Below are 26,232 nucleotides of genomic sequence, written 5' to 3' on the forward strand. Positions count from 1 at the left end.
TAGCAATGCTAGCCAGTATGGAAGAGTTGAAGCTGGTGCAAGACGAACATGTAGATTTCTTCAAGGGAGAAGACACTGTTTACGTACGGCCAACTGCCCCAATGCGTGGCCAGGCATCATACAGCATTACACTTCTGTAATAACCAGCTGTGATGTCCAGATGCTTCAAACCACTGCATTTCATTTCAGTTTTTAGTTTTTCTTTTACTGTCAGTTAGATTCATGAATTGTTAATTGAGCCATGCAGTGTTTAAAGATGTGAAAGTAACACCTTCCTTCAGGGTTTGTAGACCTCTGTGTGCTATAATTGGCTCATGAACATGCACTTCCTCATGAACTGGATCTATCTGATTGATATGAGTATTCATGATGGTGTCTTGGAAAATGACATCTAACTAGAGTGTATGTATGTGGTGAACGTTGTAGAGGTGTACTGTTTTGGTTTTGTCACCGCAAGTACAGTGGAACTAAATGCCTGCAGGTAGGAGCCATCCAATCACAAAAATATATAGCAAAGGGTAACAGAATGGAACAGCAAATGGTTTACAAACAGGGAAGTCAGATTTTGGCACAGACTTTAGCCATAAAACCGATTTTGGCACAGACTTTAGCCATAAAAAATCCTGCGCAGGAGGGATCTGTCACTGTTTTTAATGAATTTTAAGTGACATTTAATCAAGTTGAACGTGCCTCACAGGTAGGACATGTCATTAGGCTCGTGCTCTTGCTCTCCCCACCCTTGTCTTTCTGCTGACGCACCACTTCTCCACATTAAATACAGACCTGGGGGAGGTGTGGGCCAGAGGGGTGTCTGGGGTGGGGTGGGGGTGAACATTTTCATTTCCACTTCCCTCGTCGCTTTAATAAACACGCTGGGCTCTCTGCGGCCATGCAGCTGATGCCAGCCGTGATTTAAACACCTCCTGCCGACACGATGCGCTCTGCGCGCACCACCCTCCCCTGCTACGGAGATAGGAGACGGCCCGGGGCCTGTAAAAGTCACGAGTTTAATAGCGGATCCGCTCCGCTCCAGTCCAGCCCGCCACTGTTGGTCGCTGATATACGATGCCCTTTTGTCACGGGAGCCCAGCGTTTATCACCTCAACTCGCAGTGGTTCACATTTGCCCAGCCTTCTGACCAAGGCCAGAGCTAAACCGTGAAGGAGAGGCGGATTCAGATAAGTTACCTAATCAAAGTAACGTCATGCGGGCACACAAGTTTCCTCTGGGGAGGGGTTTCCCACCTTTTAAGACTACGCTTGAGTCAGTGGCTATGTTTATGTGTGGCAAACTTAATTTGTGTGTCTGTCTGTCTGTCTCTCTATACAGTAGGACCCAATTCCCAGTAAGACTCTAGAGTAGGATGAGCTAACTCGTCCTGAACAGCCACGTCCACCATCCTTGAACATGCCGCTGTTCCCTTGCTAAGCAGGATTAGCGCTGCAACAACTCCCCATGCTTTTAAAAGTCAAGTCACATTCTCAGTTGGAACTGCAGAACAGCAGAAAGTAACTACTCCTCAGTACCTCAGTTCTATTTTATAGAAGCACACGCATGCATGAAGATAGTTTAATCCATAAGTAAACATGTTTATTTGATGTAGAAACGTAATATCAAAAAACGATATCAATGTAATGCATAACAGTGGCAATGATAATAATGTAATAATGTAATATGTAGGTCAGCTGAAGGGCATCAGAGCAGTTGAAGGGCCGTAGATGTTGATTGACAGCAGATGTTTCTTGGCTGTTCACAATAATATAAGGCCTGTGCTGCCCCCCATGCTCTACCAGCCTGTCCACACTCACAAAGCCCAGCCACCCTGGCGCATTAACAAGATATTGATTAAAAATTAGAGGTGAACCCATGATCATTTGCTAACAATCCGGTGTTCAAGGCCCCACTCAGCTGGGAAATGGTAACTGGAGCCAGAGTACATGGATTGAGCCTAGTCCTACACTACAAGACAACTTCAATGAAGATTTCCATTGAAAATGTAACTAGTAACGGAATAACTTAAAACATTTACTTACAGTAAATGATAAGCATGTTGCTGCAAAGCACAGGACCATCTTGGTCCGTTATTTCTCGCCACATCTGGCCATAGGCCACAACCCAGCCTGTTAGAAAAGGTTTGAAAAAGTTTAACTGTTGCCATAAATAAGCAGTTTATGGCCAATGCTATGCCTATAAAAGATCAACTTTGGCCATAAATTAGTAGTTTAAGGGGCTATGCTATTTGCATTTTTACTTGCTGGTTCAGTAGGCCGAAAATCCTCTCTGGCCTGAGTGTCCTCCATGTTTAGGTCATCCATGGTGTTTTGTCCCCATCCTCTCTGGAGCACCCAGTGTGGCTTAGGCCTCTCTTGAAAAGCCTGTAGAGAATACTTCAGCCTTTCATTGAGTTCTCCAGGGGCTCCATCTTCCTGCACCCTTCTCTCAGAGTCAGCAGTGTCCACGTTAGCAGTTTTAGCGTTAGCTGAGTTGTTTTTCTTGGTCATTTTGGTGTTCAGCCCAGATGTCAGTTGCTTCTTCAGGTTTTTCTCTTTACTTGGCTTGATCTTGGCCATGGCAGAGTTGCGACAGATACTGTAATTCTTGGTCCTCTGTCGTGTTCTACTTGGTCTGAGCCGGTCTCTGATGGTGTTGAAGATGGCTCTCATGGCTTTCATGAAGCAGCTGCCTTCTCTCAACTCTCCACTCACCTCCATATGTAGCTAGTGAAATAGGCTTGAATTTGGTCTAAAGATGCTTAAACTAGACTCCCCCTTTGTCCTTTTGTAGTAATAGATGAGTAAACACAGGATTAGCAATATTAAACAATTACTAAAACAGATGATTGATGAATAAGTGCAGAATTGCCAGCAGAAAGCTCTCTCAATGTTATCTCTGGTGCAGCCAGGTCAAACTGATACAGTGTTCTACCTCAGTGTTCTACTTTGCGCTACTTGTTCAGAAGATTCCAAATGGTAATGTTGGCAGAGTTCTAGAACCTTCAGTCAAGTCATTTCTTTCAGTCAAGTCATTTTATTTTTTATAGCACATTAAATTCAATGCAGTTCAATTCAATTAAATTCAAATGTATTTGGGTAACACTTTATTTTAATGTGTCGCTGTTACAGTGTACTTACCTAATTAGGTACAGTGGTACAACCTGTGTAACAACATGTACTATCAGGTACTATCATTGTACCTACATATAGTTGTTACATTGTAATACTGAATGCTTTTACAAAACTTTGCCTCTGATGAAAATTTAGGCAAATTGGCAAAGAGCTGACCTTAGACCTGCTGGATGGGGTAAATCGGGTCATGATAGATTTGATATACAAAGCATGCTTAGCTCCAGTCAAGGCCTCATTGTCTTCAGTGTACATGTACAGTGGAATAAACTGGAACAGGTCTACTAATTCACATGTACTGTGTGGTGTAACAGCAGACACGTTTTAACACATCAATTACAGGATGTATATATGTAGATGTAAGTACTTAACTGGTACACTTTATTTTAATGGGTTTATTCCACTGTATCAAAAGAGTAATAAATGTGTACCAACACAGTTGATACATGTACTACAGTATGTAGGGTAATGGCAGACATGTTCCAAGACACCAATGACACAACATACATGTAATATGTAATTGTAAGTACTTAACTGGTACACTTCATTTTAATGGGTTTATGCCACTGTATCAAAGAGCAATAAGTGTGTACCAACACAGTTAATATATGTACTATGTAGTGAATTAGTAGACCTGTTCCAAGACATCGAAGACATAACATACATGTCATATGTACATGTAAGTAATTAACTGGTACACTGTATCAATCACATGTAAGTAATTAACTGGTTTATTCCACTGTATCAAAGAGTAACAAGGTTGTAGCAGCACAGCTGTTACATGTACTGAAGACAATGAGACCTTGACTGGAGCTAAGAATGCTTTGTATATCAAATCTATCATGACCAGATTTACCCCATCCAGCAGGTCTCAGGTCAGCTCTTTGCCTCTGATGAAAATGTAGGCAAATTGGCAAAGTTTTGTAAAAGCACTCAGTATTACAGTGTAACAACTATATGTAGGTACCCACAAATACATAATGCAAGTACAATGATAGTACCTGATAGTACATGTTGTTACACAGGTTGTACCACTGTACCTAATTAGGTAGGTACACTGTAACAGCGACACATTAAAATGAAGTGTTAGTACTACACAAAATGCCTACATATGAAGAGATAAAACAATAATAATCATAATCTACTACTACTACTGGTGTAGTCTTACCAACTTTTTAATTGTTTACTGTTAAATCTAACTATTGTATTGTTGTTATTTGTATGTCACTTTGGACAAAAAGGTCTGCTAAATACCATAACCATACTAGTAATAATAATACAAATAGTAAAGAAATAATAATACAAGAACTTAAGCTAAAGAAAATAGAACAGTCAAAGTAACTTAAAAAAAAAAAAAATAATAATAATAAAAACAAGGTGAAATTCATAGAAGTAGTCTTATTATAGTAAGCCCCATGAGGCCGTAGGTTCAGCTGATTTCAGAACAGCTAAGGGGCGTTGATGGGCATGACGCACAGCGTCTTGACAAGAGTGGGGAATAGAAAGGAGTTCTAGGAAAAGGCAAAGGAAATGCGGACCTCACCCCCAGATATTGCCCACTGAGTTTTTCCACAACAAACTAAGTTGTGTTTTCTTTTTAATGGTGGATGTGGCTGGTCAGGTATCACTTTATTATTGCAAAAGCTTGTTATCAATGTTGTGGTGATGCACAGCAACCTGCCTTCATTAGCAGTCTGTCTCAGCTGTGGTATTGTGAGAGAGGGCTAGTTTTTCAGTTTGTTTCAGTTTTGGTCATAGCTGTCATATGATGGTATTTTGTGTCATGGGGAAGGCAAGACACATCACATGAAATGTTCTCTCTTGCGCGGCTTTGCAGTCTGAATTGCTTCCCTGGACATCTCTTGCTCTTCTCGCGCAATGTATAATTTATGGGATAGCAGAAGTGACCTATATAGATGAACTTCTCTCTGTCTTTCTTTCTCTTTCTCTCTCTCTCGTTCACCCCCCCCCCATCACCGATTCCTCTCACATACACACTGGATCCCTGTTTGTGGTAATGCACGTCCCCATGAGGCCTCTGGCTTCCGAGAACCCTCCTCTCCTAAAGCCCTCCTGGCCTGAAGTGCACTGTGTCCACGATGGTTGTGTGCGCTGCAGATAGACGGAGAACTTGCAGAAGTTATATTTAGTGCCAGCTCAACAACAACAACAACAAGGCCAAAGTATCTGTGCTGGGGGTTGGGTGGGGGGGGGGGGGGGGGGGAGGTTCTGGTTCTTTGGTTCTCTTTGGACGGAAAGCTGCTGTTCTATCTGCAGTCATGCTCACCCTAACCTATCACTCCCTCCACTCCCATCCACCCTTGGGACACCCTTGTCCTCAGACTCCTCCCCACTTATCTGCAATGAGTAAGTCACTTGTTTTGGGTTTGTTTTGCTCTCTCGCTCTCTCAAGGACAATACTTACAAATTCCTCCATTTCCTGCCTAAATGAATCTGTAAATGGCATGACGTGAAGTATTGTTGGAAGTTTATGTTTTGTTTCGTTATTTGATAGTCTGGAGCTGTCTGGAAAGCAATCCTTTCAGGGCTGAGAGAGAGAGAGAGGGAGAGAGAGAAACTCAGAGACGAGGGCCCCCAAAACTCTTTAGTGAGTGCACTCACACAAAGTCCTGGCCCCCACGGGCCCCGGGGCTACTCATAAAGTTTCCCTTTCCTCACCCCTTGTCAAAACAGGCCCATTATAGCTCTATTTTTTTTTTTATTTATTTTTTTTTATTTCTTTCTTTCGTCTCCCCTCAGCAAGTTACTTCTGGCCTGTGATTATAAAAACAAACAAAAACCCCTGGATGCATCGACTGTGCTGGATGTGTTTGGACAAGAGAGTGGAGGTTCGGCTGGCTGGCTGGGGGGGGGGGGGGGGGGGGTGGTGATAGTAGGAGAGCTGAAAGAAAGCCTGCCTCTCAGGCATGGAGACAGCCTTCTCAATGCCTGGCCTTGGTTACTAGGTGGTTATTTTGGCTGCGTTTCATTGGCTGCAGCCTTGTCAAATCAGGATAAAGAGAAGTCGTCGCAGTGATAAGAAAATTGCCCACTCTCTCTCTCCCCCCCCTCCCGCACAGAAAGCCATGCTTCTATTCATGGCCCACTGTTTACAAATTAATGATTGTGATTTCACTGTCACACACACTCTCAGTCATAAGGCAACTCTTCAGAGAAGAAGCCCTGCATTGGAGGAAGAAAAATAAACACTTTCAGGTTCTTGGCGATTTGTCTGTAATAGAATTTTCTTTGCCGAGGGTTTTGTCTTTTCTAGCAAGGCCTTGTCGGTATGATGTACTCAAACAAACAGAGCGATCTGTGATTTTGCTTTTTCTTCTCTTATCTGCCAGTGTTGACTGTTTGACTTTAATCAGTGACCAGAGACTGAGCATGTTTGGTTAGTTAAAGGGCGATATTAGGGGCTTTCAGGTGTTCTGCTTCCGGTCTGCCTCTGCTTGTCTCTCTCTCACTCTCATCTCTGATGAACTCCTCTAAATTAATGGGTTTTCTAATTCTGAAGATTATGGAACATATGATTAAAAAAAAAAGGTGTTACCAAATCTAACCAGTTCCTCTTTTTTTCTCTTTCTCATTCTTAATCTCTCTATCCCTTTACCTCTATCCCTGTACTTGCGCACAGTCATGCAGAAGCGAGTGTTATTGTGCACGCCAGTTTTAGAAGCTCGCCGGTGGTTCAGCAGGGGAGCCCTACGAGAGATGGAAGTTGTTTTGGAAAAACGGTGCCGTGGCGCGGCGCGGCACGTCACCAGCCCTGTCTGTTTGCGCCTCTCCGCAGCCGCTCAGCCCAGAGCCAGCGAGGAGCCGACAAACTCATCAGCTGGTTTGGACCAGATGGCTGGTGGTGTAGACGGCGACCTCTTGTGCAAAACACAAACATGTCCTATTGATCCAGTTGAGCGGGAGGAATAGAGGGTGGCTTGTGGAGGCATTACAGCCTAAAGGTGCATTGGTTTGGGAGTGGTGGAATGAGTTCATGGATTATTGATGTCCAGAGGTTTCTGTGATTAGGAACATGAATGTTCATACATGGAGTTCGGCCATCTCCGTGTGAGCCGACCAGGTCGTTGAGAAGCAGTGTCAACAGAGCTCATGGTTTAGGCAGACATACGGTCATGCCCTTTAACCTCTGGAGGCATTTATCTACAGAGGGAGGACAACTGTCTCTCTCTCTCACTCACTCATACAACCCCCCGCATCTTGTTTTTGGCTTCTCCTGTGTCAGACGGACACTCATCCCACCCAAACAAACAAACCGATCGGCTGTTGGTGTCAATCAATTGGTGGCATAGTGTTCATCTGCAGCTAGCCACAGAGTTCATCATCGTCCCCCCCCCCCCCCCCACTGACGCATGCAACATTCTCACTCATGGCTAGGCAGAGCAGACCTCAACCAGGCAGTTGTCAGTGTTTCAAAGTAACCACTAACTTAAAAAACAACCTGAGTTTCAAGCCCTCAAGTGTGCAGTGGTGGTTACGTTTGACATGCTAAAATAAACAACAACAACAAGCAGCTGCCATACATGAATCAGAGGTTACTTTGATGGTTTAAATGCAAAAGTAATTTGAGAGTACAGAAATGCATAGTATAGTATGTACTCTTTTGATTCCGTGAGGGAAATTTGGTTAATATTGCAATCATGCCATATCAGTGTAAAATGTAGCTCAAATGAAATAATACTAATAAAAAAATAGCATTTAAAAAAAAAAAAGTATTAGCAGGGAGTCCCAAAAGTGTATTTTATTCAAAATGTGTGAACTCTGAACTCTGTGTCTTTGCATACACAGCTCAAGTTGTGAACAAGCAATATCCTACAAATAATTAGTAGGATAGTTCATAGTTCTCAAACTATAAAAGTTTTATGAAGTGCTGGCAAAAAAATCTGAAATGACCACTTTCACTCACCTGATGAGAACTTTGTGAATTTGTATGAACATTTGAACAAGTGAATAAAAAATAGAAATAATTATCCCAGAAAGTCCCAGAAATATGACTTGAATAGAAGTTAGTTAGTTATTAACAATTAATTGATACACTTTTAGAATACTTGATTTAGAGCACTGATGCAGTCAGCATAGGCCTCTTACATTGTTTGCAGGTAGGCCTACATTTCATTCCGTTTTCGATGGCAAACGCGAAACAGTGCCAAAACAACCAATAGTGGACAAAAAGAGTATTACATGTGTACTGTAAGACTCGCCATAGAGAATGAATGGGGGAAATTACGGAGGTTTGACTATCGTACTCCCATGCGGGCCAGATGCTATATACCACGGACATGTTTTGGGGGGGCCACCCAAAATGAGGTGGCGGGCCGTAGTTTGGGGACCACTGATTTAGATCCTTTAGATTAGAATGTCTATAAATCTCAATGATGTAAAGTCCATAGAGAGTACAAGTTTAATTTGTTTGCTTCCGTCATGCTTAGGTACCCAAAGCAGGCGAGAACTTCATCAAGCTGTGCAAGAAGGGCTATTACAACGACACGATCTTCCACCGCTCCATCCGTAACTTCATGGTAAGCCACACCAAAGACTGACGGTGTGCCTCCCTCATCCTCAGGGCAGGGCGGGACCTTTTACCCAAAAGGCATTTCAAAGCTGATCACTTCCGTCATTGTCAGTAAGACACACCGATTGCACATACTTTTCCAATCAGTATTTCCATTGCACTTTAAAAACATTTTGGAGGTTGGAGAATGTCAACAACTAACAACTAGACATTTTGTCTGCGCACATGATGTGAAATTTATGACTGAACATTTGATGCAATCAAAGGAACCACTGATGCCAGACAATTCATATTCACATAGTTCTTTAGCCTCAATGTTTCTTTTGTTGCCATTCTCAAAATTAAATTGTGGAAAAGGGAAATTGAATGTTGGCCACAGAAGCTCTGAAGTTTATCCAGATGATCCAACTGAAATAAACCAAGTAGTGCTCCACCATTCTCTTGAGGTGTATGGATTCACATAAATAACCTTAACTTGTTGATGCCATGTTGCCCTGCTTTCGGTCGGTTGTGTTTCTCTCTTTTTTCACCACACATGTGTTTGCGTCCCTGAACAATAATACACAGTAGCCAGCTGCATTTTTTGTAACCTATACATATGAGACCATTTGCACATGCAAGTAGTAAGATGTAGCCTGGGTGTTCCCATGCTGCCTTGCGCGCGATTTGATTCACGCTGCTAAGGCAGCCTGGAGACCATGGAGCAAATTTTCGCCTGAGATAGGGAACCAATCACAGAACAGGTGGGAAAGCAAGACGATGATGAGCTATGCACAGACGCATTTGATAGACATCCGTGGCACCCAATAAACAGATCTGGGCATTTTTTTTCAAATACGAGAAAATTAATGTTTGGTTCTCAGACCACGTCTCATTGAGAAGTGGTGGCGCTAGCCAGGCTAAGTAAGATGCATTATTAATTGGTCTGATGTTAGAGTGTTTAAAGGTGCTCTAAGCGATGCCACGCATTTTTAAGGCTTCAACATTTTATGTCACTTACTGCAAACCTCACCTAACCAACCGCTAACTGTCTGTGTCCTGAATACACTGTAAAAATAAATGTGATCTCTGGACAGCCTAGCCTTCAAAAACGGCAACAAAAACAACCTGGGCAAACCTAGCCCATAAAAACATAAACTGTTCCAGCAAATCACAGAAGAGATGCCCGTTTAGGAGAGTTTCAATTGCACGGGAGCAGCACGGGAGGGAGGGGGAGGAAGTAGCGAGCTAGCTCTGTTTTGTTTGAAAGTCAACAGAAGTGACGTTACCCAGTATTGCTTAGAGCACATTTAACACTTTAAAAGGGTTGGGATTTTTTTTTTGTGTGTGTTAGTGTGCATGAGAGGTGTTATGTATGTGTTCTCAGTTGAGTCACACTGACTGACTGCAAGCACGAGGTTGTCCTCACAGGAAGTTAATCTTGCTGATTGCAGACAGCTTGCATTATTCACCAGTGTCTGCAGCTTGGATGTTACTGTCCATATGATCGCAGACCGCAACCATATGACAGCAGCTGGGCCAGCTCCACATAGTTGATTTAAAAGACGTGCCGAGAGAGACACACATAGGCAGCCATCACACTGTCATACCATACTTAGTAGCACAGCCATCTTGTATTTCTCCTAATGACATACGGTATGATTCATGATTATAGCACATATTTTATTCAAGATGGATGCACACATGTGATTCATGTTGGTAGAGGGAGGCCAGTAATCTTATATCTGCCATTTCTAGTTCGACTCCATTGTGAGGCCTGATTAGATCTCTAGTTTTAGCCCCAGTTTCAGGTGTCTGAAGTTGGACTTGAGCTGAAACTCTAATTCTTCTTCTTATTGTTTTTATTTCCCAGATCCAAGGGGGGGACCCCACTGGCACTGGTACAGGTAAGAACACACACACACACACACACACAGAGAGAGCGAGAGTTTTCGATCCCCTTTCCTGGTGGCTAAAACCAGCTAGCTCAGACTAGCTCCTGATAGTGGCAAGTGAAAGCATTAGCACTGCCTGCAGGATTGTTTACATCGTCAACCACCTGAGGTCAAGTCAGTACAGTGCAATCTGGCTCGACTCCGTAGATAAACCCTGAAATGCTATTGCATTACATTATAATCCTCTAGAAAGAGATTCTTTAGCTGTCTACACAAAATCAATTTTGACTGGGGCAGAGCCCTTCAATGGCCTTTTGTCAGCAAAAGGTTCCCCTTGTATGGACTGGAAACCTGAGCTTTGAAAAAAGCCCTTTGAGAACTTTTTTTTGAAAGAACTACAGGAATGTATAGTGTGTTCCAAGAAGACTCATCAGGTTCGATTCCCACCAAGCCTGAGCTTGATTAGAGTCGGCGTATGACTCCACTGAAGTAAATGCTGATGGCCATCCAGAAAGACTGGCCTGATATCGGACGCATCACGTCTAATCCACCGTCTGTTTTGTTGTTCCCAGTAGAAGAAAGTTTCTGTCTTTGACATGGCCTTGAGCCTGACGTGGTGCTTTATTTATTTATTTATTTATTTATTTATTTATTTATTTATTTATTTATTTATTAAAATGTAAATGTGCCAGAATTAGCCAAAATGGTTATTTTGCATCTGTTGTCCATGTCATTCACCCTTTAGAGATTGAAAACACAGTGACTAAATCAATATTATGAGGAGAGGAGGTTAGGAAAAGCATTTAGCAACAAAATGTACGCATTAAAAAGGTAGAACATTTTGTCTGAGCATATGATGTGAAGTTTGTATTGACTGAATATCTGATGTATTCAAAGGAACCACTGATGCCAGACAATTAATGTTGACACAGTTGTTGTTTAACCATTATGCTGCTAGTCAGCTCGATCTTAGGTTCATGAGTGTCATTGTGGACTCTCTTCCTTTGTGAAGCGCAAATAGATGCCTAGATCAGCACCAGCACCACCCTTAGAGTAGACTCTGCACCAGCACTACCCTTATACCCTGGGATGGGATGTAGAGAGTACTCAGACATGTCTGTAAGTGTACTAGGAAAGGGGTTCTGGTCTGTCTATCCCTCTCTATTGCTCTCTCTCTCTCTCTCTCTCTCTCTCTCTCTCTCTCTCTCTCTCTCTCTCTCTCTCTCTCTCTCTCTCTCTCTCTCTTTCTGGGAGGGAGCAGTAGACTGTGTCCGGGGCTTAAAATAGTGGCAGATCCATTAAAAATGCACCAGCACTGGAAGCCCCTACGAGGAAGCGACCGTTGAGCGTGAGCCAGCGGAGGTGTGGGAGCAGCAGGCAGGCTGCCTGGACACTCACTGATGGGTGACATATTTATAACGCCCCCCCCCCCCCCCCCTCCTCTATCCTCTCTGTCATTATTAACATGCACGTCACACACGGAACACACGAACCCCCACACATGCGCACACTCATTCACATACACACACACTGCAGTGGATGTGCTCACATCAGCAGTATGGATTTTGCAGTCCACTTAATCACATGTGCATCACTGCAGCAGATTCTCGCAATGTTGTCTTATACGTGGGCAATGCATGCTTGCTGTGTGTGTGTGTGAGTGAGAGAGAGAGAGATTGTGAGTTTGTGATTGTATGTTCATTTTTGACAGATTCTTTTTTCTGTGCATCATCTTCTCGTACTCTGAGGAATCATGTGATTTCTCACTACTCACGCACACCTTCCAGATCGCACGTACCCACCAGGTAGTCACACTTCACACATGCACTCCACACTGCAACACACTGACATCATTCTGGACACCAAACGACTGTTGGAGTCAGCACCTTCCCCGTAAAAACCTGGTGAGCGTGAATCTTGCAGGCGTAAGACCGTTAGGCTCTGTGTGTGTGTATGAATGCACGCGTGTATGAGAGTACGGGAGTGTATGTACAATTCAACCGGACAGTTTTCAGACCCTTTCAAGTTTTCCACATTTTGTTATGTTTCAGACTCATCTTAAAATGGATTCAATTAATTTATTTTCTCATCAATCTACACACAATGTTCCAATACTCCACAAAAAAAACAGGTGTTTGGAGTGGTGCTTCACTTTCAATTAGGGATGTAACGGTATGAAAATTTAACCTCACGGTTATAGTGCCCAAAGTAATCACGGTTTTCGGTATTATTTTTTTATTTTTAAAAGTGTGTTCAATATGTTCAGAATGCACTGATAGGCCTACACAAGCTGAAATAGTTTCAAAAAGTGTGACAGTGTTTACTAAATTACAAAAATATAGACAAAATCAACATGCAACTTTTAACCAGGGACGCTGGAGCTCATGTTCTCCTGGTGGTGCTCATAGAGGGGGTGCTGAGGGAGAGTAACAAAGCTGAGTTAGATGTGATTCCTTTATTCTGGAAGCTGGGAAGGATTAAACACGCGGTTTCCACACTGTGGTAATCAACCGTGATCATTATGATATTTGAAATGAAAACGGTAATTGTTATCGTCAACATTTTTATCGCGGTTTACCATTATATCGGTACTCGTATATCCCTACTTACAATACTACAGAAATGTTCTTGTATCCTTCCACAGATGTACGTCTTGACACAATCCTATCTCGCAGGACTATCTCTACCTCGTGGCTTGTTTTTTTTTTTTTACTCTGACATCAACTGTGAGATTTTATATAGACAGATGTCTATATAAATTTGCAAAACACCTGCTTTTGTGTGGAGTATTGGAGTATTGGTACCCTGGAAATCCAGAGTTCTCACGAGAGCACAATTTGAGTTGTGTCTGCAAGAGACTCTGGCAATGAGTAAAGATGCACGTTAGTTTTGCCCCTTGCATCGCGGGGAACCAATCACATTGGTGTATCTGATATAGGCGGGCCAGAAGCGAGCTAAACAGATGACTACAGCGCTGCAACGTTGGAGGTCAGTAAACATTGGTTGTAGTGTTATCCAATTGCGTCGAAGTCCGGAATCATTCAGAGTAAACATTGGTCTAGTGTTATCCAATTGCGTGCAGTGAGATTTTCAAATGCATGCTTGGTGACACCCCTCGAGTTGGGCCATTACATTGTTTGTGGCCAGAGCCTTAATCTTTTTAGATTACCAGGGTGTGGATTTTCTAGGCTAGAGTATAGGAGTATTGTGTCTAGATTGATGAGAAAAAAATGAATTAAACCCATTTTAAGATGAGTCTGAAACAACAAAATGTGGAACATTTTTCCGGTTGCACTGTATGTGTGTGTATATGTGTATGCACGCATGTGTGAGGGTACAAAAGTGTATGTGTTGCAGGTGAAAGACCAGCTGGCTGTGTGTGTGTGTATGCACGTATGTGTGAGGGTACGAAAGTGTGTGTGTGTATGTGTGTGTGTTGCAGGTGATGGACCAGCTGGCTGTGTGTGTGCTGTTGGGGATTAGTGTGCATGAAGGGGGGAAGGGAGGAAGTGGGGTTGTGAGTGTGTGCGTGCGCATGTATGTGTACGTGCATACCTTGCATGTGTGTGAGAGAACCTGGTGAAAGGTCACCTTGTGGCTGCATCTGCCTGCCCAGTTAATGGTCTGCGCTCCCCTCCTGCCCAGCCCAGCCCGCTCTTGCCCACGACACCACCAGACGCTCCCTGCCCATCTGCTCCCAAACTGCTGCTGGCTCAGGTTGCCACTAGTCAACAACTAGCCCACGCTCCATCATTGGAGTGTGGATGATGCTTTAAACCCTCGCCCGCAATGATGGAGGTGCCTTCAGGCCTTGTAGAGGATCAATCTTGGCATTGCAGCTGATGAGAGCATGGTTCTACAATCATATATTATTTTCAATTTTTTTCTTAAATCACTTTGATGATGGGGTGATTTGACTTCCTGAATGGTAAAGACAAAACACAGTGGTTGCATGTTGCAACACTTACCATTTTGCAGTTTGCGTAATCAAAGCATCACTGAGTTCATGCAACGCTTAACCGGTACATCAGAAATCCTACATCTCAGTGGTTCATCAGAAATCCTACATTTCAGTGGGTCATCAGAAATCCTACATGGCCACCATGCTGCTTTCTGGCTCTTGCCACATCAAAGCGACACAAAAGAGGTGGTCAGGTTTGACTCATCCTGCCCCGGTGTAGTAGCTTTGTCATTGGGACTAAAAAAAGAGGACTGGAGCCTTCTGGCGCACACCAGGTTATCATTCACCTCGCTGAGCTCCGAGCCCCGAGTGGCTGCTTTAAGGAACCAAAGTGCACTGTAATTAAGCTCCATTGGTCTGACATTGGAGTTAGAGATTGTCCCCTCAGCTTGGCCAATCCACGCTCGCCATACGTAACAATTACAGAGCGCCTCCTGACTGTTACCCAACACGCCACTTGCTTCAGCTGATAAATCAATGTGGTCTGGGGTCTTGACCAGCTCATTACAGTAGAAACGCACACATATGCTGTGTGTGTGTGTGTGTGACGGGAGTGTCCTCGAGGTGGGGGTCCAAATGTCCTCGAGGTGGGGGTGCTGGTCTTATTCTGGCTAAGTCAAGTGCTGAGTTCCAGGGTATTTAATGTTCATACATGTGTTTTTATTTGAACTTGGCATGATGTTTTGATTTCGTTCCGCTGTAGAACTGTTCCCAGTTGTTTATTTGCATCTTGGCAAACTTTGCATCACAAAAAGCCTCCCTTTTATTTTCCTAATGAAGACGAGTCAGCCAGACAAAATGCCACGCAGGTCATAAATCATGCACAAATGTCACCTGGGGAGGGTTTTTATGGCGCTGTTTAAAAAGGGGCCTTGGATCGGGGTGAGCCGGAGAGAGGCACAGTGTGGCACAGGGGCATCTGTCAAACCAGACGGTGCCAGGCTCACCCGGACGTCACCCATCCGCCTGCCTGCCCGCTCACTTCTCTGAGGATTAGGCCCCCGCGTCGATCCACCGCCCGACGAGCTGGGGATGGAGTTTTGATTAAGTGTTAATTAGTGGGGCTTTTTACTGAATTTGGAAGTGGGGCTAGGTGTTATCTGCATCCTGTGCATTCTAATAAGGTCTAACGAGACGGTCAATCCCAGAAGCTGATTGACTGATTGATTTTTTATTTTCTTTTCTTTTTTTTTTGTCTGTGTTTGTGTCTCAAATTTTAGGTTGCTTGCAAATGTATTTCGCTACCCTTGATTGCTTGATTTTGGCCTCCTACCTGGGAGCATTCTTATTCAACGCACTCCAATGTGATGAAATCTTTTTCATCTTGTGATGGATTCCTCCCCTCAGACATGCACTTGAGTATTCAACCCTGCACACATCTCTCTCACTCTCACACTCCTCTCTCTCTCTCTCTCCCCCCATCCAGGAGGTGAATCGGCTTGGGGGAAGCCATTCAAGGATGAGTTCCGACCCAACCTCTCCCACACTGGCCGTGGCATCCTCAGTATGGCCAACTCGGGGCCCAACACCAACAAGTCCCAGTTGTGAGTTGTATTACTCACTCTCAGCCAGCAATGCCAGATCTCTCTCCAAACACACAAGCATATACTACTATTATTATTATTATTAATCATAAGAAACATTATTTGTACAGAGCCTTTTCAAAACAAGATTTACAAAGTGCGTAACAAAGCATTTGACTTCACCAAAGTAAAGGCTGAAGCAGGGCCTCCTGACTGTTTTCCCAGTTGAAGACTATTTTTCCATTTTTTTAGATTCCATTATTTAGCCGAACATGAGACGTCAATTACCCTGATAAATTTCATAAATACAAGAGCTCTATATGGATGTTATGATTGAGAAGATCAACTAGCACCAAAAAGTTTGTCTGTGCATATGATGTGAATTTTATATTGACTGAATATCTGATGTATTCAAAGGAACCACTGATGCCAGAATATTCATATTTCATACAGATGTTCTCTCTCTCTCTCTCTCTCTCTCCCCGACTGGCTGTTTCCCTCAAACTGGCACCAGTCAGATCTCTCTCTGAGCACACACACAAGGTTTAGGATCCCTCAGAACATAGACAAGAGGTTTAGAAATCATATCTGTGAAGAAGTTTGGAACAGATGTGTGTGTGTATGGCAGACCTTTGCATGCTGGCCTCTGTTAAAGCTCACTGCCTCAGTCTCAACACAAGAGAGAAAGAGAAAGGGAGAGAGAAGGAAGGAGAGCGAGAGAGAGAGAGTGGGAGCGAGAGAGAAAGAGATGGAGGCAGCCAAGAAGGTGGTGGTGGTGGTGGTGGAGAGAGAGCCAGGGTCAGGTTTTAGGCCTCTGGCTGGCCTGCCCCTGCTGGTCCCTGTGCTGGGGCTCCGGGTCCACAAGCTCTGCCCTGCCGAGCGCTGGAGGTGTCAGAAAGTGGAGCGCTCTGGTTAGAGAGCGCTGTAATTACTACGCTGTATTTAATGCCATTTCTCAGCACAGACAAATCTTCCATTTGTGCCAGAGTTACGATGATGGCAGAGAATGAGACAACAAGCTGGCAGTATTTACTGTAGATCATCATGACTGTCAACATATCAGGAGAATTTAAACATATCAGGAAATTTAAAATTATACTATTTTGCTAGATTATATTGATGATTTCAAAATGATAATGATCTTGTCTTGCCTTGACCAGCTTCATCACGTTCCGTTCCTGCACCTACCTGGACAGAAAGCACAGTGTGTTCGGCAGGTAAGACCTTCCTCCATTTTCGCAAGTGACCATTCGTTTTTCAGTCCCCATAGCAAATGTACACTTACACTAATGGGGTCTAAGATATGGGCACAATACAGGATATTGTATATGGAAACGGTGTTATTGACATGTCATGTGGTTATTTTAAGAGATTGAGATGTCCATGTTCTGCTGTCACAGTTAAAACTATGTTGGTTATTGTGTGAGGGGGGGTAAGATCTGAGACTTTAAGTGTCGAGGACATGACTCCTCTAGGGAGAGGGGGGGGGGGGGGGGGGGGGGAAGCTACAGGCTGGAGTAATCCTTTCACCACTCCGGTCTTGTCGATAAGTGTTCTTAAGGATTTATCCAAGGCTGTGACGGGGCTAGGCTGCCACATGGCCCAGTTCAGTTAAGGGGTTAGCCTGTACAGAGGGCCCTCCACAACCTCTTGCTGCTTTAGCATGACTGTTCCAGATGGATGGTGTGTGTGTGTGTGTGTGTGTGGGGGGGCTTGAAAATCAGCACGGTTCCAGGGAGATGGGAAAGTGACTGACCGCTGTTTGCTCGGTCCTTGTTGAATAAAACTGGTCTGACAGAAGCAACACTCGCCTGCTAGTTGGTGCCAGCATTCCTGGGCCACACATATGCATGCACAGACTATCACACTCTCACACACATAGTCTGAGAAAGTGCTTCGTACACTCACACATGCATACGGCCAGACAGACTACACACTGACACGCTACACACACACTGACGCACGCAGACAGACCGACACAGATTTGTGTTCCCAGACACGAACACATGGAGACAGGTTGTTGTGGTCACCGTGCCCGGAGCTGACAGTGAATTGTAATTCTTAGGGTCTGCCTGTGGAATTCGGCGAGGCTTGTTGGAGTAAAAGCCTAAACTAACAGCTCCTGTTTAAACAGCCCCCCCTCCCTCCCTCCTGCACTCCTCCTCCTCCTCCCCTCACCCTGGCTCTAATGGCCAGCATTGCCCCCTGTCCTACCTCTTCTGCCTCCCAGACCCCCCCACACCCACACACACACACACACACACACACACACACACACACACACAGACCCTACACCCACCAGCCCCCAGGACTGTGCAGAGACAGTGCTGCTCACACACATTTGGGGAGAGGTCACGTGCAGTTATTTTTATATATATATATTATATATATATATATATATATATATATATATATATATATATATATATATATATATACACATACACACACACACACATATATACACACACACACACACAGAAAGCCTCAGCCTATGGGCTTATAGTGGCTGAGGCTCCCCCCACTCCACTCCCTGAGCTCATCCCCCATGGCAACCAGAGGCCCCAAAGAAACAGCTGGAGCATGGGGCACTGGCTGTACTGTAGTGATATACGCTCTGCTGCTGCTCCCCTGTCCACGCACAGGCACAGGGAAGATGAGCCGCACTGCCGTGCTATTGTGGCTTGAAGAGCTACAATGTTGCACGTACCATAAAAGGATATGACTGCGAAATTCCGAAGGTACAAGCATTGTTTGTGTGCTCGGAATGGCGGAATCTAAAGTTTCCCGCACCTCTCTCCCATGGGATTCCTCCTGCATGGCAACAAACCATCTCACCCCCTTCCTCCTCCTCCTCCTCCTCCTCCTCCTCCAAGTGGCAGCTTGTGTCATTCCTCTAACTATTTAGTGAAAACCAGGTGTGCTGGGTTATTGCTTATTGTGAAGCACAATAGCATATCCCATCTTATTTACTTTATGATTATGTGGCATACATTGAATCCCAAATCACTGTCGGGCTGTAATTGGTCTCAGGGGCCTGTCGGCGTGCCTGATCTGGCCAGTTGTGTCTCTTTCCCTGAAAGCAGGATGTTTTGCCTTATTGCATAAGATGATGTTGAAAGTGGGAGGCATGCAGGCCTACAGCTTAGGGACTAAGGTGCACCCTCCCCCACCCCAACACACACACACACACACACACACACACACACACACGAGATGTCCTCCATGTGGTCCGTGCCTTTGTCTGTTCCTCTTTTTAATGTTTTCTTTTGTTTTCTTCCTCTTTCGGCAACTGTTTTCACTGGAGCCTATTTTTCCTTCATCACTGCTACTAGACATCAACAACTTTTGTTATTGTAGCTCATTCCCATAAATCTGCCGTGGCGTCTGTGTTATTGGTGTTAGTCATAGAACAAATTGTTTACAGCGAGAGGAAAACATCTGACAATGTCTTTTTCTACTACTTCCTTTCTCTGCGTACCTCAAGTTGATTGGAGGATGGTATGACAAGCAACTACCTAATAAAATATTTGGTCTGTGCATATGATGTGAATTTTATATTGGCTGAATATCTATGATGCATTCAAAGGAACCACTGATGCCAGACGATTTCTATTCACATAGTTGTTTGCAGTAATCAATCAGATTTATGAGTCAATGTGGACTTTTCCTTTGTTAAGTTCAGAGTTGAAGACCTCTGGATTGTTCAAGTACCAGTGTGCAACTCCCTCACTGTCTGTCTTTCACTCTCTTTCTCTTCCTCCCTCACTGTCTCTCTGTGTTCTGTCTCTCTCTCGCTGTTCTGTCTCTCTCTCAGAGTGGTGGGGGGGTTTGAGACTCTCACTGCCATGGAGAATGTGGAGAGTGATCCCAAGACAGACCTGCCCAAGGTACTCAAGCAGCACTGTTCAACTCAACACTCAATGTAACAAAATAGCTGAGAGCTAGTGCTTACACAGGCCTGGAAAGTCTGAAAAAGTTCAGAATTATTGGTTTCCAGACCTGGAAAAGTCTGGGAATTGGGAGGGGGGGGGGTGGTGCAAGGGGTCACAATCCCAACATAAATACACACTTTCAAAACAACAAAAGGTAGAGCTCTTCAAATTTTAGAAGAAGTTGAATAGTTGAAAAGTTGAAAGTGGAATTTGGGAAAGGGGCAAGTACTCCACTGCTGTGTTTGAGAGCAAAGGCCGCCATAATCCTGCCTGAGTTTGACATGGGCTTGGGGGAATGGGATGGTGCCTGGAAAAGATCACCTCCTAATCGTTTATAGTGGGAATGACAGACTATGGAAAGCTGTCCGTGAAGCAGCCTGCAGATCACACGAGAGGTGTCTCATATTGTCCCTCACAATCTTATTGGGGAACCGTGGGTCTAGTAGTGTGGGGTGTTCTTGTGAGTTTAATGAGTTTTTCTCCGTTCACAGAGTGAAATTAAGTTGCTGACCGCGACTGTGTTTGTGGACCCATACGAGGAAGCAGATGCACAGGTCAGTGTATGTGTGTCTGTCTGAGCTTTTTTTAAAGGTGCTCTAAGCGATGTAATGCAATTTCTAAGCTAAAACATTTTTTGTCACATAACAGCAAACGTCTAACAATCTGCTAGCTGCCCGTCACCTGAATACACTGTAAAAAAACGCTGGTCTTTGTAGGCAGCCAAGGCTCCAAAAATGGCAACAACAACAGCCTGGTGCAGCTTGGACCAGCCTGTTTTTATGCCGTTTTTGGAGCCTGGCGGCCTACAGAGACTGCGTTTTAGAAACTGCATAACATGGCTGTGTGTGTGCGTGAGTGAGAGTGTGAGCACACACAGGTATGCAGTGTGTTTTATTCACTGAAAGACTCAAGAACTTTTTTTCCTACCTTTTCCTGCAGCTATTTACACATTAGTGTGTTCTGATGTTTTTACATATCCTGTGTGTGTGAGCATGCTTGTGTCCATGTTTACACATGTAGCGTGTGTGAGAGAGAGAGTGTGTGTGTGTATGTGTGTGAGAGAGAGGGGGACTGTGTCCAGGCATGCCTCTGCACCGCTGTGTGTATCTCAGTGTGTTTGTGTATATGCAGTGTCTTTTGAAGAGTGCTCAGGGAGCAGGAAACGGCGGCCCCAACTAAAAGCACACAGTGTGTTCTTGCCCCTGACTCCTTCGCAGCACACTCACACTCACACTCACACACTCTCACACACACACACACACACACACTCGCACACACACACATGCACACCAACACACTCACACACCTATATATACACTCACACAAAGGCCCCAACTAAAAGCACACAGTGTGTTCTTGCCCCTGACTCCTTTGCAGCACACTCACACTCACACACTCTCTCACACACACACACTCACACACACTCACACACACTCACACACACGCACACACATGCACACACATGCACACCAACACACTCACACACCTATATATACACTCACACAAAGGCCCTACTCTCTCTCTCTGCTTCAGTCCAGATGAGGAGGCCAGAGAGTGCTGAGGGGCCTCCACCCTGGCCATAAGCATATTCTGGTGTGTGTGTGTGTGTGTGTGCTCAAGTCTCCCAGACAATGCGGCCGCAGCACAGCACAGCACAGCACAGCAGAGCACGTTCCCGTCCTCCTGGCACTCTACTGTGTTTTGATAAGGCGGTTGAGATCGCGCGTCGATAAGAGCTCCGATTATTTGTCTTGGAGGAGTGTGTGTAATTTTACTGTTTCCTGGTGCGGTGTAAGCGGGCATGAATTTCTGTGTGTGTGTGTGTGTGTGATCAAGGGCTTTCTTCATGCTGCTCTGTTGAATATCTGCTGAGTGTTGTCACAGGTGCATAATTTCCCCCTCATAATAACTCCTATAATATTCTGTGGTGTGTGTGTGTGTGTGTGACTGACTGTACTCTGTGTGGTGTTGGAATCTGCGGAATGCCCTGTGACCCAGTTCCTGCATATGCAAGCACCAGGGCCAGTAGAGACTGTAAACAGGTCCTCTGTATAAGACAAATCAGATGATGAGAATAATGTTTCACGCTAAGCTTTTTAAATTCCCACCCCAGGAGCCAAAACAGTGTAGTAGTCGGTCAGTGCCCAGAGATGCTGGCACTGTCCCCAAGGAGTGTAAAAAAGAACAATCTTTCCCCTGGACAGGAGGAACTAGAGTACTTTCATTGGTGTGGTATTTATCACACCAACCAAACCAGAGCAAGGGCCCTTATGTCAAACCATTATTACGCTCTGTGTGTGTGTGTGTGTGTGTGTGTGTGTGTGTGTGTGTGTGTGTGTGTGTGTGTGCGTACAATGGTTTCCAAAAGTATTGAATCCAAATTGAAATTCTGTGTTTTAATGACCTCAGATGTTTTAATTTAATTTGTTTTTTTTTTATGCACTGAAATTGCTATACAACAATCAATATTTAGTATTAAGTCCTTTATTCTTCACAAACTGCTGGCAGAGTCAGAAAGACATCTGCAGAACACAAGGGGAGCTTTTCCTTTCGTGTATTTAATTGCTTTGTAGAATTTACAGTTTGTACACAGGGAGAGCTAATGCTTGGCATATGTTGCCTTAATACCTTGGCCCACCACAGTATGTTTATGGGTATATACAGTATTTAGTTTGGAGCAGCAGTGTAGTCATGTAATGTTTTTCTATGTGTGTGTGTCTGTCTATATGCATATATGGATATATATTTATAGGAGCACTGCAGTAATCTAAGTGTATTTTTGTCTGTGTGTGTGTGTGTCTCTGCGTGTGTGTGTGTTCAGATTGCGGCGGAGCGGGAGAAGGAGGTGCAGCAGCAGCAGCAGGAGCAAGCGGACGCTGCCGCCGCCCAGAGCCGAGCCAAGGAGGAGAAGCAGCCCAAGACATTCAGGCCCGGCGTGGGCAAGTACATCAACATGGCTGCCAAGTAAGTCTCTCTCAAGCACACACACACACACACACACACACACACACACACACACACACACACACACACACACACACACACACACACACACAAGACCGATCCAGTCGCAGGGTAGGGCACTGCATCCATGTCCATCCTAATAACAGGTTCTCACTACAGGTTCATGGAGTCTAAGGAAGTCTGAAAGGGTTCTGGGTGGGTTTAGTGGCAAACCTGAGCATGTTGGCTCATAGGAAGCTGTACAACTCCTGAAAGCTGGTGAATGAAGCCATGGGGCTCTCCTGTGAGGAGGAGTACCACTCCCACTGGCTTAAAGGAAAATTCTGGTATTTAGCACTTTCAGTCCCTTTTCTGGTTTGTTTTGGATGAACTAGAGTGGTGGACACCGACATTTTGACGATTGGTCCTGTCTCGACTTTTCTGACTCGTTTTGAATCGCCTTTGACTACTCAGAGTGGCTGCCAACAGGCATTCTCAAACATGTCCTAAAACAACCCTTAACACGTTCGTTTTCAAAACTGTGCAACTCGCCGAGTGGTTAGTGGTGTTCGTTGATGTTCCAAAACAAGTAGCGTAGCCAAATACAGTTTCTGTCGTGTTTTATTTGGCATTTTGTAAAATCCCATTGATTTCTGTTGGAAGAATCATTGCACAGGTTCAGGTTCATTGCTTCAGGTTCAAATATTGAGCGGAAGTTTATACGCGGTTGTGAGGTGTCTGAAAAAATAGTTCCACAATAGCAAATAAGACGGCTGGAAATCATACATTGCGCCGATATATTTGATTTTAATAATCAACGAACACCACTAACCACTCGGTGAGTTACACAGTTTTGAAAACGAACATTAAGGGTTGTTTTAGGACATGTTTGAGTATGCCTGTTGGCAGCCACTCTGAGTAGTCAAAGGCGATTCAAAACGAGTCAGAAAAGTCGAGACTGGACCAATCGTCAAAATTTCGGTGTCAACCACTCTAGTTCATCCAAAACAAACCAGAAAAGGGACTCAAAGTGCTAAATACTGGAATTTTCCTTTAACTCACCCAGGCTTTTCCACAGGAGTGGCTGACTGTACTCAGCAAGTCCACAGTTGCAAGTGTGGAGTTTTCTCCGCAGACTGTGAAAATGACAGCCTGTCATAAGCATAGGTTGTATATTTAACACAGCCTGACATAAGCATAGGCTGTATATTTAACACACTTTGTGTGCTTGCTTTTGTCTCCTTGTACTGTATATGCATTCTTATTGTTTTCTAACTTTAGCATTTAAATTGGCCTTCATTGGCTAATTTACTGTCTAGTGAGGTTTGCAGCTGAAATTGATTGGGTAAGGATGGGTAAGCTTATGTGTGTTTGTGGTGAGACGATGTCAAAGAGTAAGGAGTTGTTTCTATTTGTAAAGCAATATTCTCATTGCCACATAAGTCAGTAGAATGTTTTGATCAATATCACAGTAATTACAGGCTGGAGGACTGAAGACTTCTTTCAAATCCATGTGACTAGGGTTGACAGTTGTGAAAACAATTATTGGTATGGAGGTGTTTGTGTGTGAGAAGACAGATGTGTCACATAGCTCATGGGGTGTGGGGTTGAAGCAGCAGCTTCCCGGGGTCTCGGCAGGAGCCATCTTAATTAAGCATAAACCCCCACCGAGACCTGCCCATTAAGGGGTCACGACAGCTGGGACTGGCCTCCCCCTACCTGCTGCCTCACAGCTTGTGTGTGAGCTTTTTAAGGCATCCGACGCAGTGATGAATATCTTTCTGCATTCAGAAACCTTTTGTGCTATGAATTTAGTTCACTTGCTAGTATCACTTGCTAGAGATGGCAGTCCGTGGGCGGTTGTGCAAACAGTTGTTTTGTGGTGTTCTTTGGAAGGCACATGCCGACACAAGGATGTGAAGGCCGCACTGGGTGTGAGGTGTGAGATGGTGTCACTAACTCTCCAGCCTTATCCTTTCTCTACAGGAAGCGCCCCGGGGACAACCAGAAGCCCTCCACCAGTGAGGCGGCGTCAGCGTCGGCGGCCAAGAAGCCCAAAGGCAGGACCGGGTTCGGGGACTTCAGCTCCTGGTGACGAGGCTCTCCACGCTGGTCAGAACCCCCCCACCCATGGCCATGTTCTCATGTTCCCATGGCTTCAGGACACTCGAGAACCTCTAAGGACACTTTATCTCGTCACAACCCCAGGCACTAGTCATCACAGCGTCCACTACTTGGGTCTTCTCACTGACTCCACTCTGATTCTGGCAAGCACGGGAGCCAAGGCAGTGGCACTGACAGAATGTTTGTTTAGCTTGTAGCCAATCAGTCATTTGTTCCTTCATCCCTTTCTCTCTCCCTCCCTCCGTCTCTCCTTTCATTCGCACAAGCGTAGAGGGCAAGCACTCATTTTCGCATCGATCCGCGTTCCATCGGAGCGGAATATCTGTTGTCGCTGGCTTCGGAGCCCGTTATTGATCCGCTGCAGAGCGGGCGCGAGGGGCCATACAGCTGAGCTCGGCACGCACCCAGCGCCGTTAGTTTCTCTTCTGTCCCGAATCCACCTGGCCGGCCTCCAGGCCTCTACAGGGTCACTTTAAACCCCGAGTCTCGACGACGCTCCACTTCCAAGGACCGCTATCTCTGTGTCAACTCTGCAAGACATAAAGAGGAATCTCATTTTATTTTGTACAGAGTCAATAATGTGTTTGTTTTCATAGTAATACAAGTATGTTTTTAAAGCAGGTCTACACGTCCTTCTTGTATTAGATTCATGTCTTCTCTTCCCTCCTGTTCTTAGTTTTGTACATACGGTAGGAGGTAGTGGGGGGCACATTTGTAAATAGCAAATAAAATTCTCCTCCAAATAATCCAAACTTTCCAAATAAACTTGACTTTATTTGCACCACTTTGTGTATAGCCTGTTGACAATTCTATTGGCATTTTTCCACTCCATATTTTTCTTTCTTTTTTCCCCCCCCCCATTTAAGGCACAGGGCCTCTGGAAGGCTAAATATAACTGATGCTCCACTCAAGACATGCTATCAGCCAGATCACACTTCTAAGATTGCTCTCAGACCCACAGGCTCTGCTCTGCTCTGCTCAGGCCGAGAGAGCAAGTACAGACTGCAGCACAGCACAGGGGCATACACAGCCTTCAGGAGCGCGGTTAGCGCACTGGATTTAGCTCTAGAGTGGTGGCGTCAGTGTCGGCGGCGGTGTTCTTTTCTTTCGGTTCGTTCTTTTGTTTTCTGTGCGGCTGCTTTGTCGCTCGCCCTGTCCTTGACTTTTGTTTAACTGCTGAGGAAGGAGATTGTTTTTACCCCTCTCTTCAGCCTCCCTTT

General features: G+C 44.7%; 1 protein-coding gene and 3 non-coding genes across 4 annotated transcripts in view; all 4 read left to right on the top strand.

Moving 5' to 3' along the window:
* Nucleotides 1-25,796, top strand: part of ppil2 (peptidylprolyl isomerase (cyclophilin)-like 2) — a 39,731-nt gene extending 13,935 nt beyond the window's left edge. Inside the window, exons 13-20 of the mRNA XM_042099885.1 lie at nt 8,570-8,659; nt 10,505-10,538; nt 15,914-16,031; nt 17,171-17,227; nt 19,828-19,900; nt 20,437-20,499; nt 22,767-22,909; nt 24,875-25,796. Of these exons, the coding sequence (XP_041955819.1) occupies nt 8,570-8,659; nt 10,505-10,538; nt 15,914-16,031; nt 17,171-17,227; nt 19,828-19,900; nt 20,437-20,499; nt 22,767-22,909; nt 24,875-24,983 (687 nt within the window). The 3' untranslated portion in view covers nt 24,984-25,796. The remainder of the gene's footprint in view (nt 1-8,569; nt 8,660-10,504; nt 10,539-15,913; nt 16,032-17,170; nt 17,228-19,827; nt 19,901-20,436; nt 20,500-22,766; nt 22,910-24,874) is intronic.
* On the top strand, nt 11,374-11,438 carry LOC121716197. Its single transcript, XR_006033790.1, has one exon. It is a non-coding gene; the product is annotated as a small nucleolar RNA SNORD42 (small nucleolar RNA).
* LOC121716196 lies at nt 16,378-16,442 on the top strand. The gene has a single exon (XR_006033789.1). It is a non-coding gene; the product is annotated as a small nucleolar RNA SNORD42 (small nucleolar RNA).
* LOC121716198 lies at nt 19,548-19,614 on the top strand. Its single transcript, XR_006033791.1, has one exon. It is a non-coding gene; the product is annotated as a small nucleolar RNA SNORD42 (small nucleolar RNA).
* Nucleotides 25,797-26,232: the final 436 nt, after the last annotated feature.

Source organism: Alosa sapidissima, chromosome 8 (assembly GCF_018492685.1).
Source record: "Alosa sapidissima isolate fAloSap1 chromosome 8, fAloSap1.pri, whole genome shotgun sequence".
NCBI lineage: Eukaryota > Metazoa > Chordata > Actinopteri > Clupeiformes > Clupeidae > Alosa > Alosa sapidissima.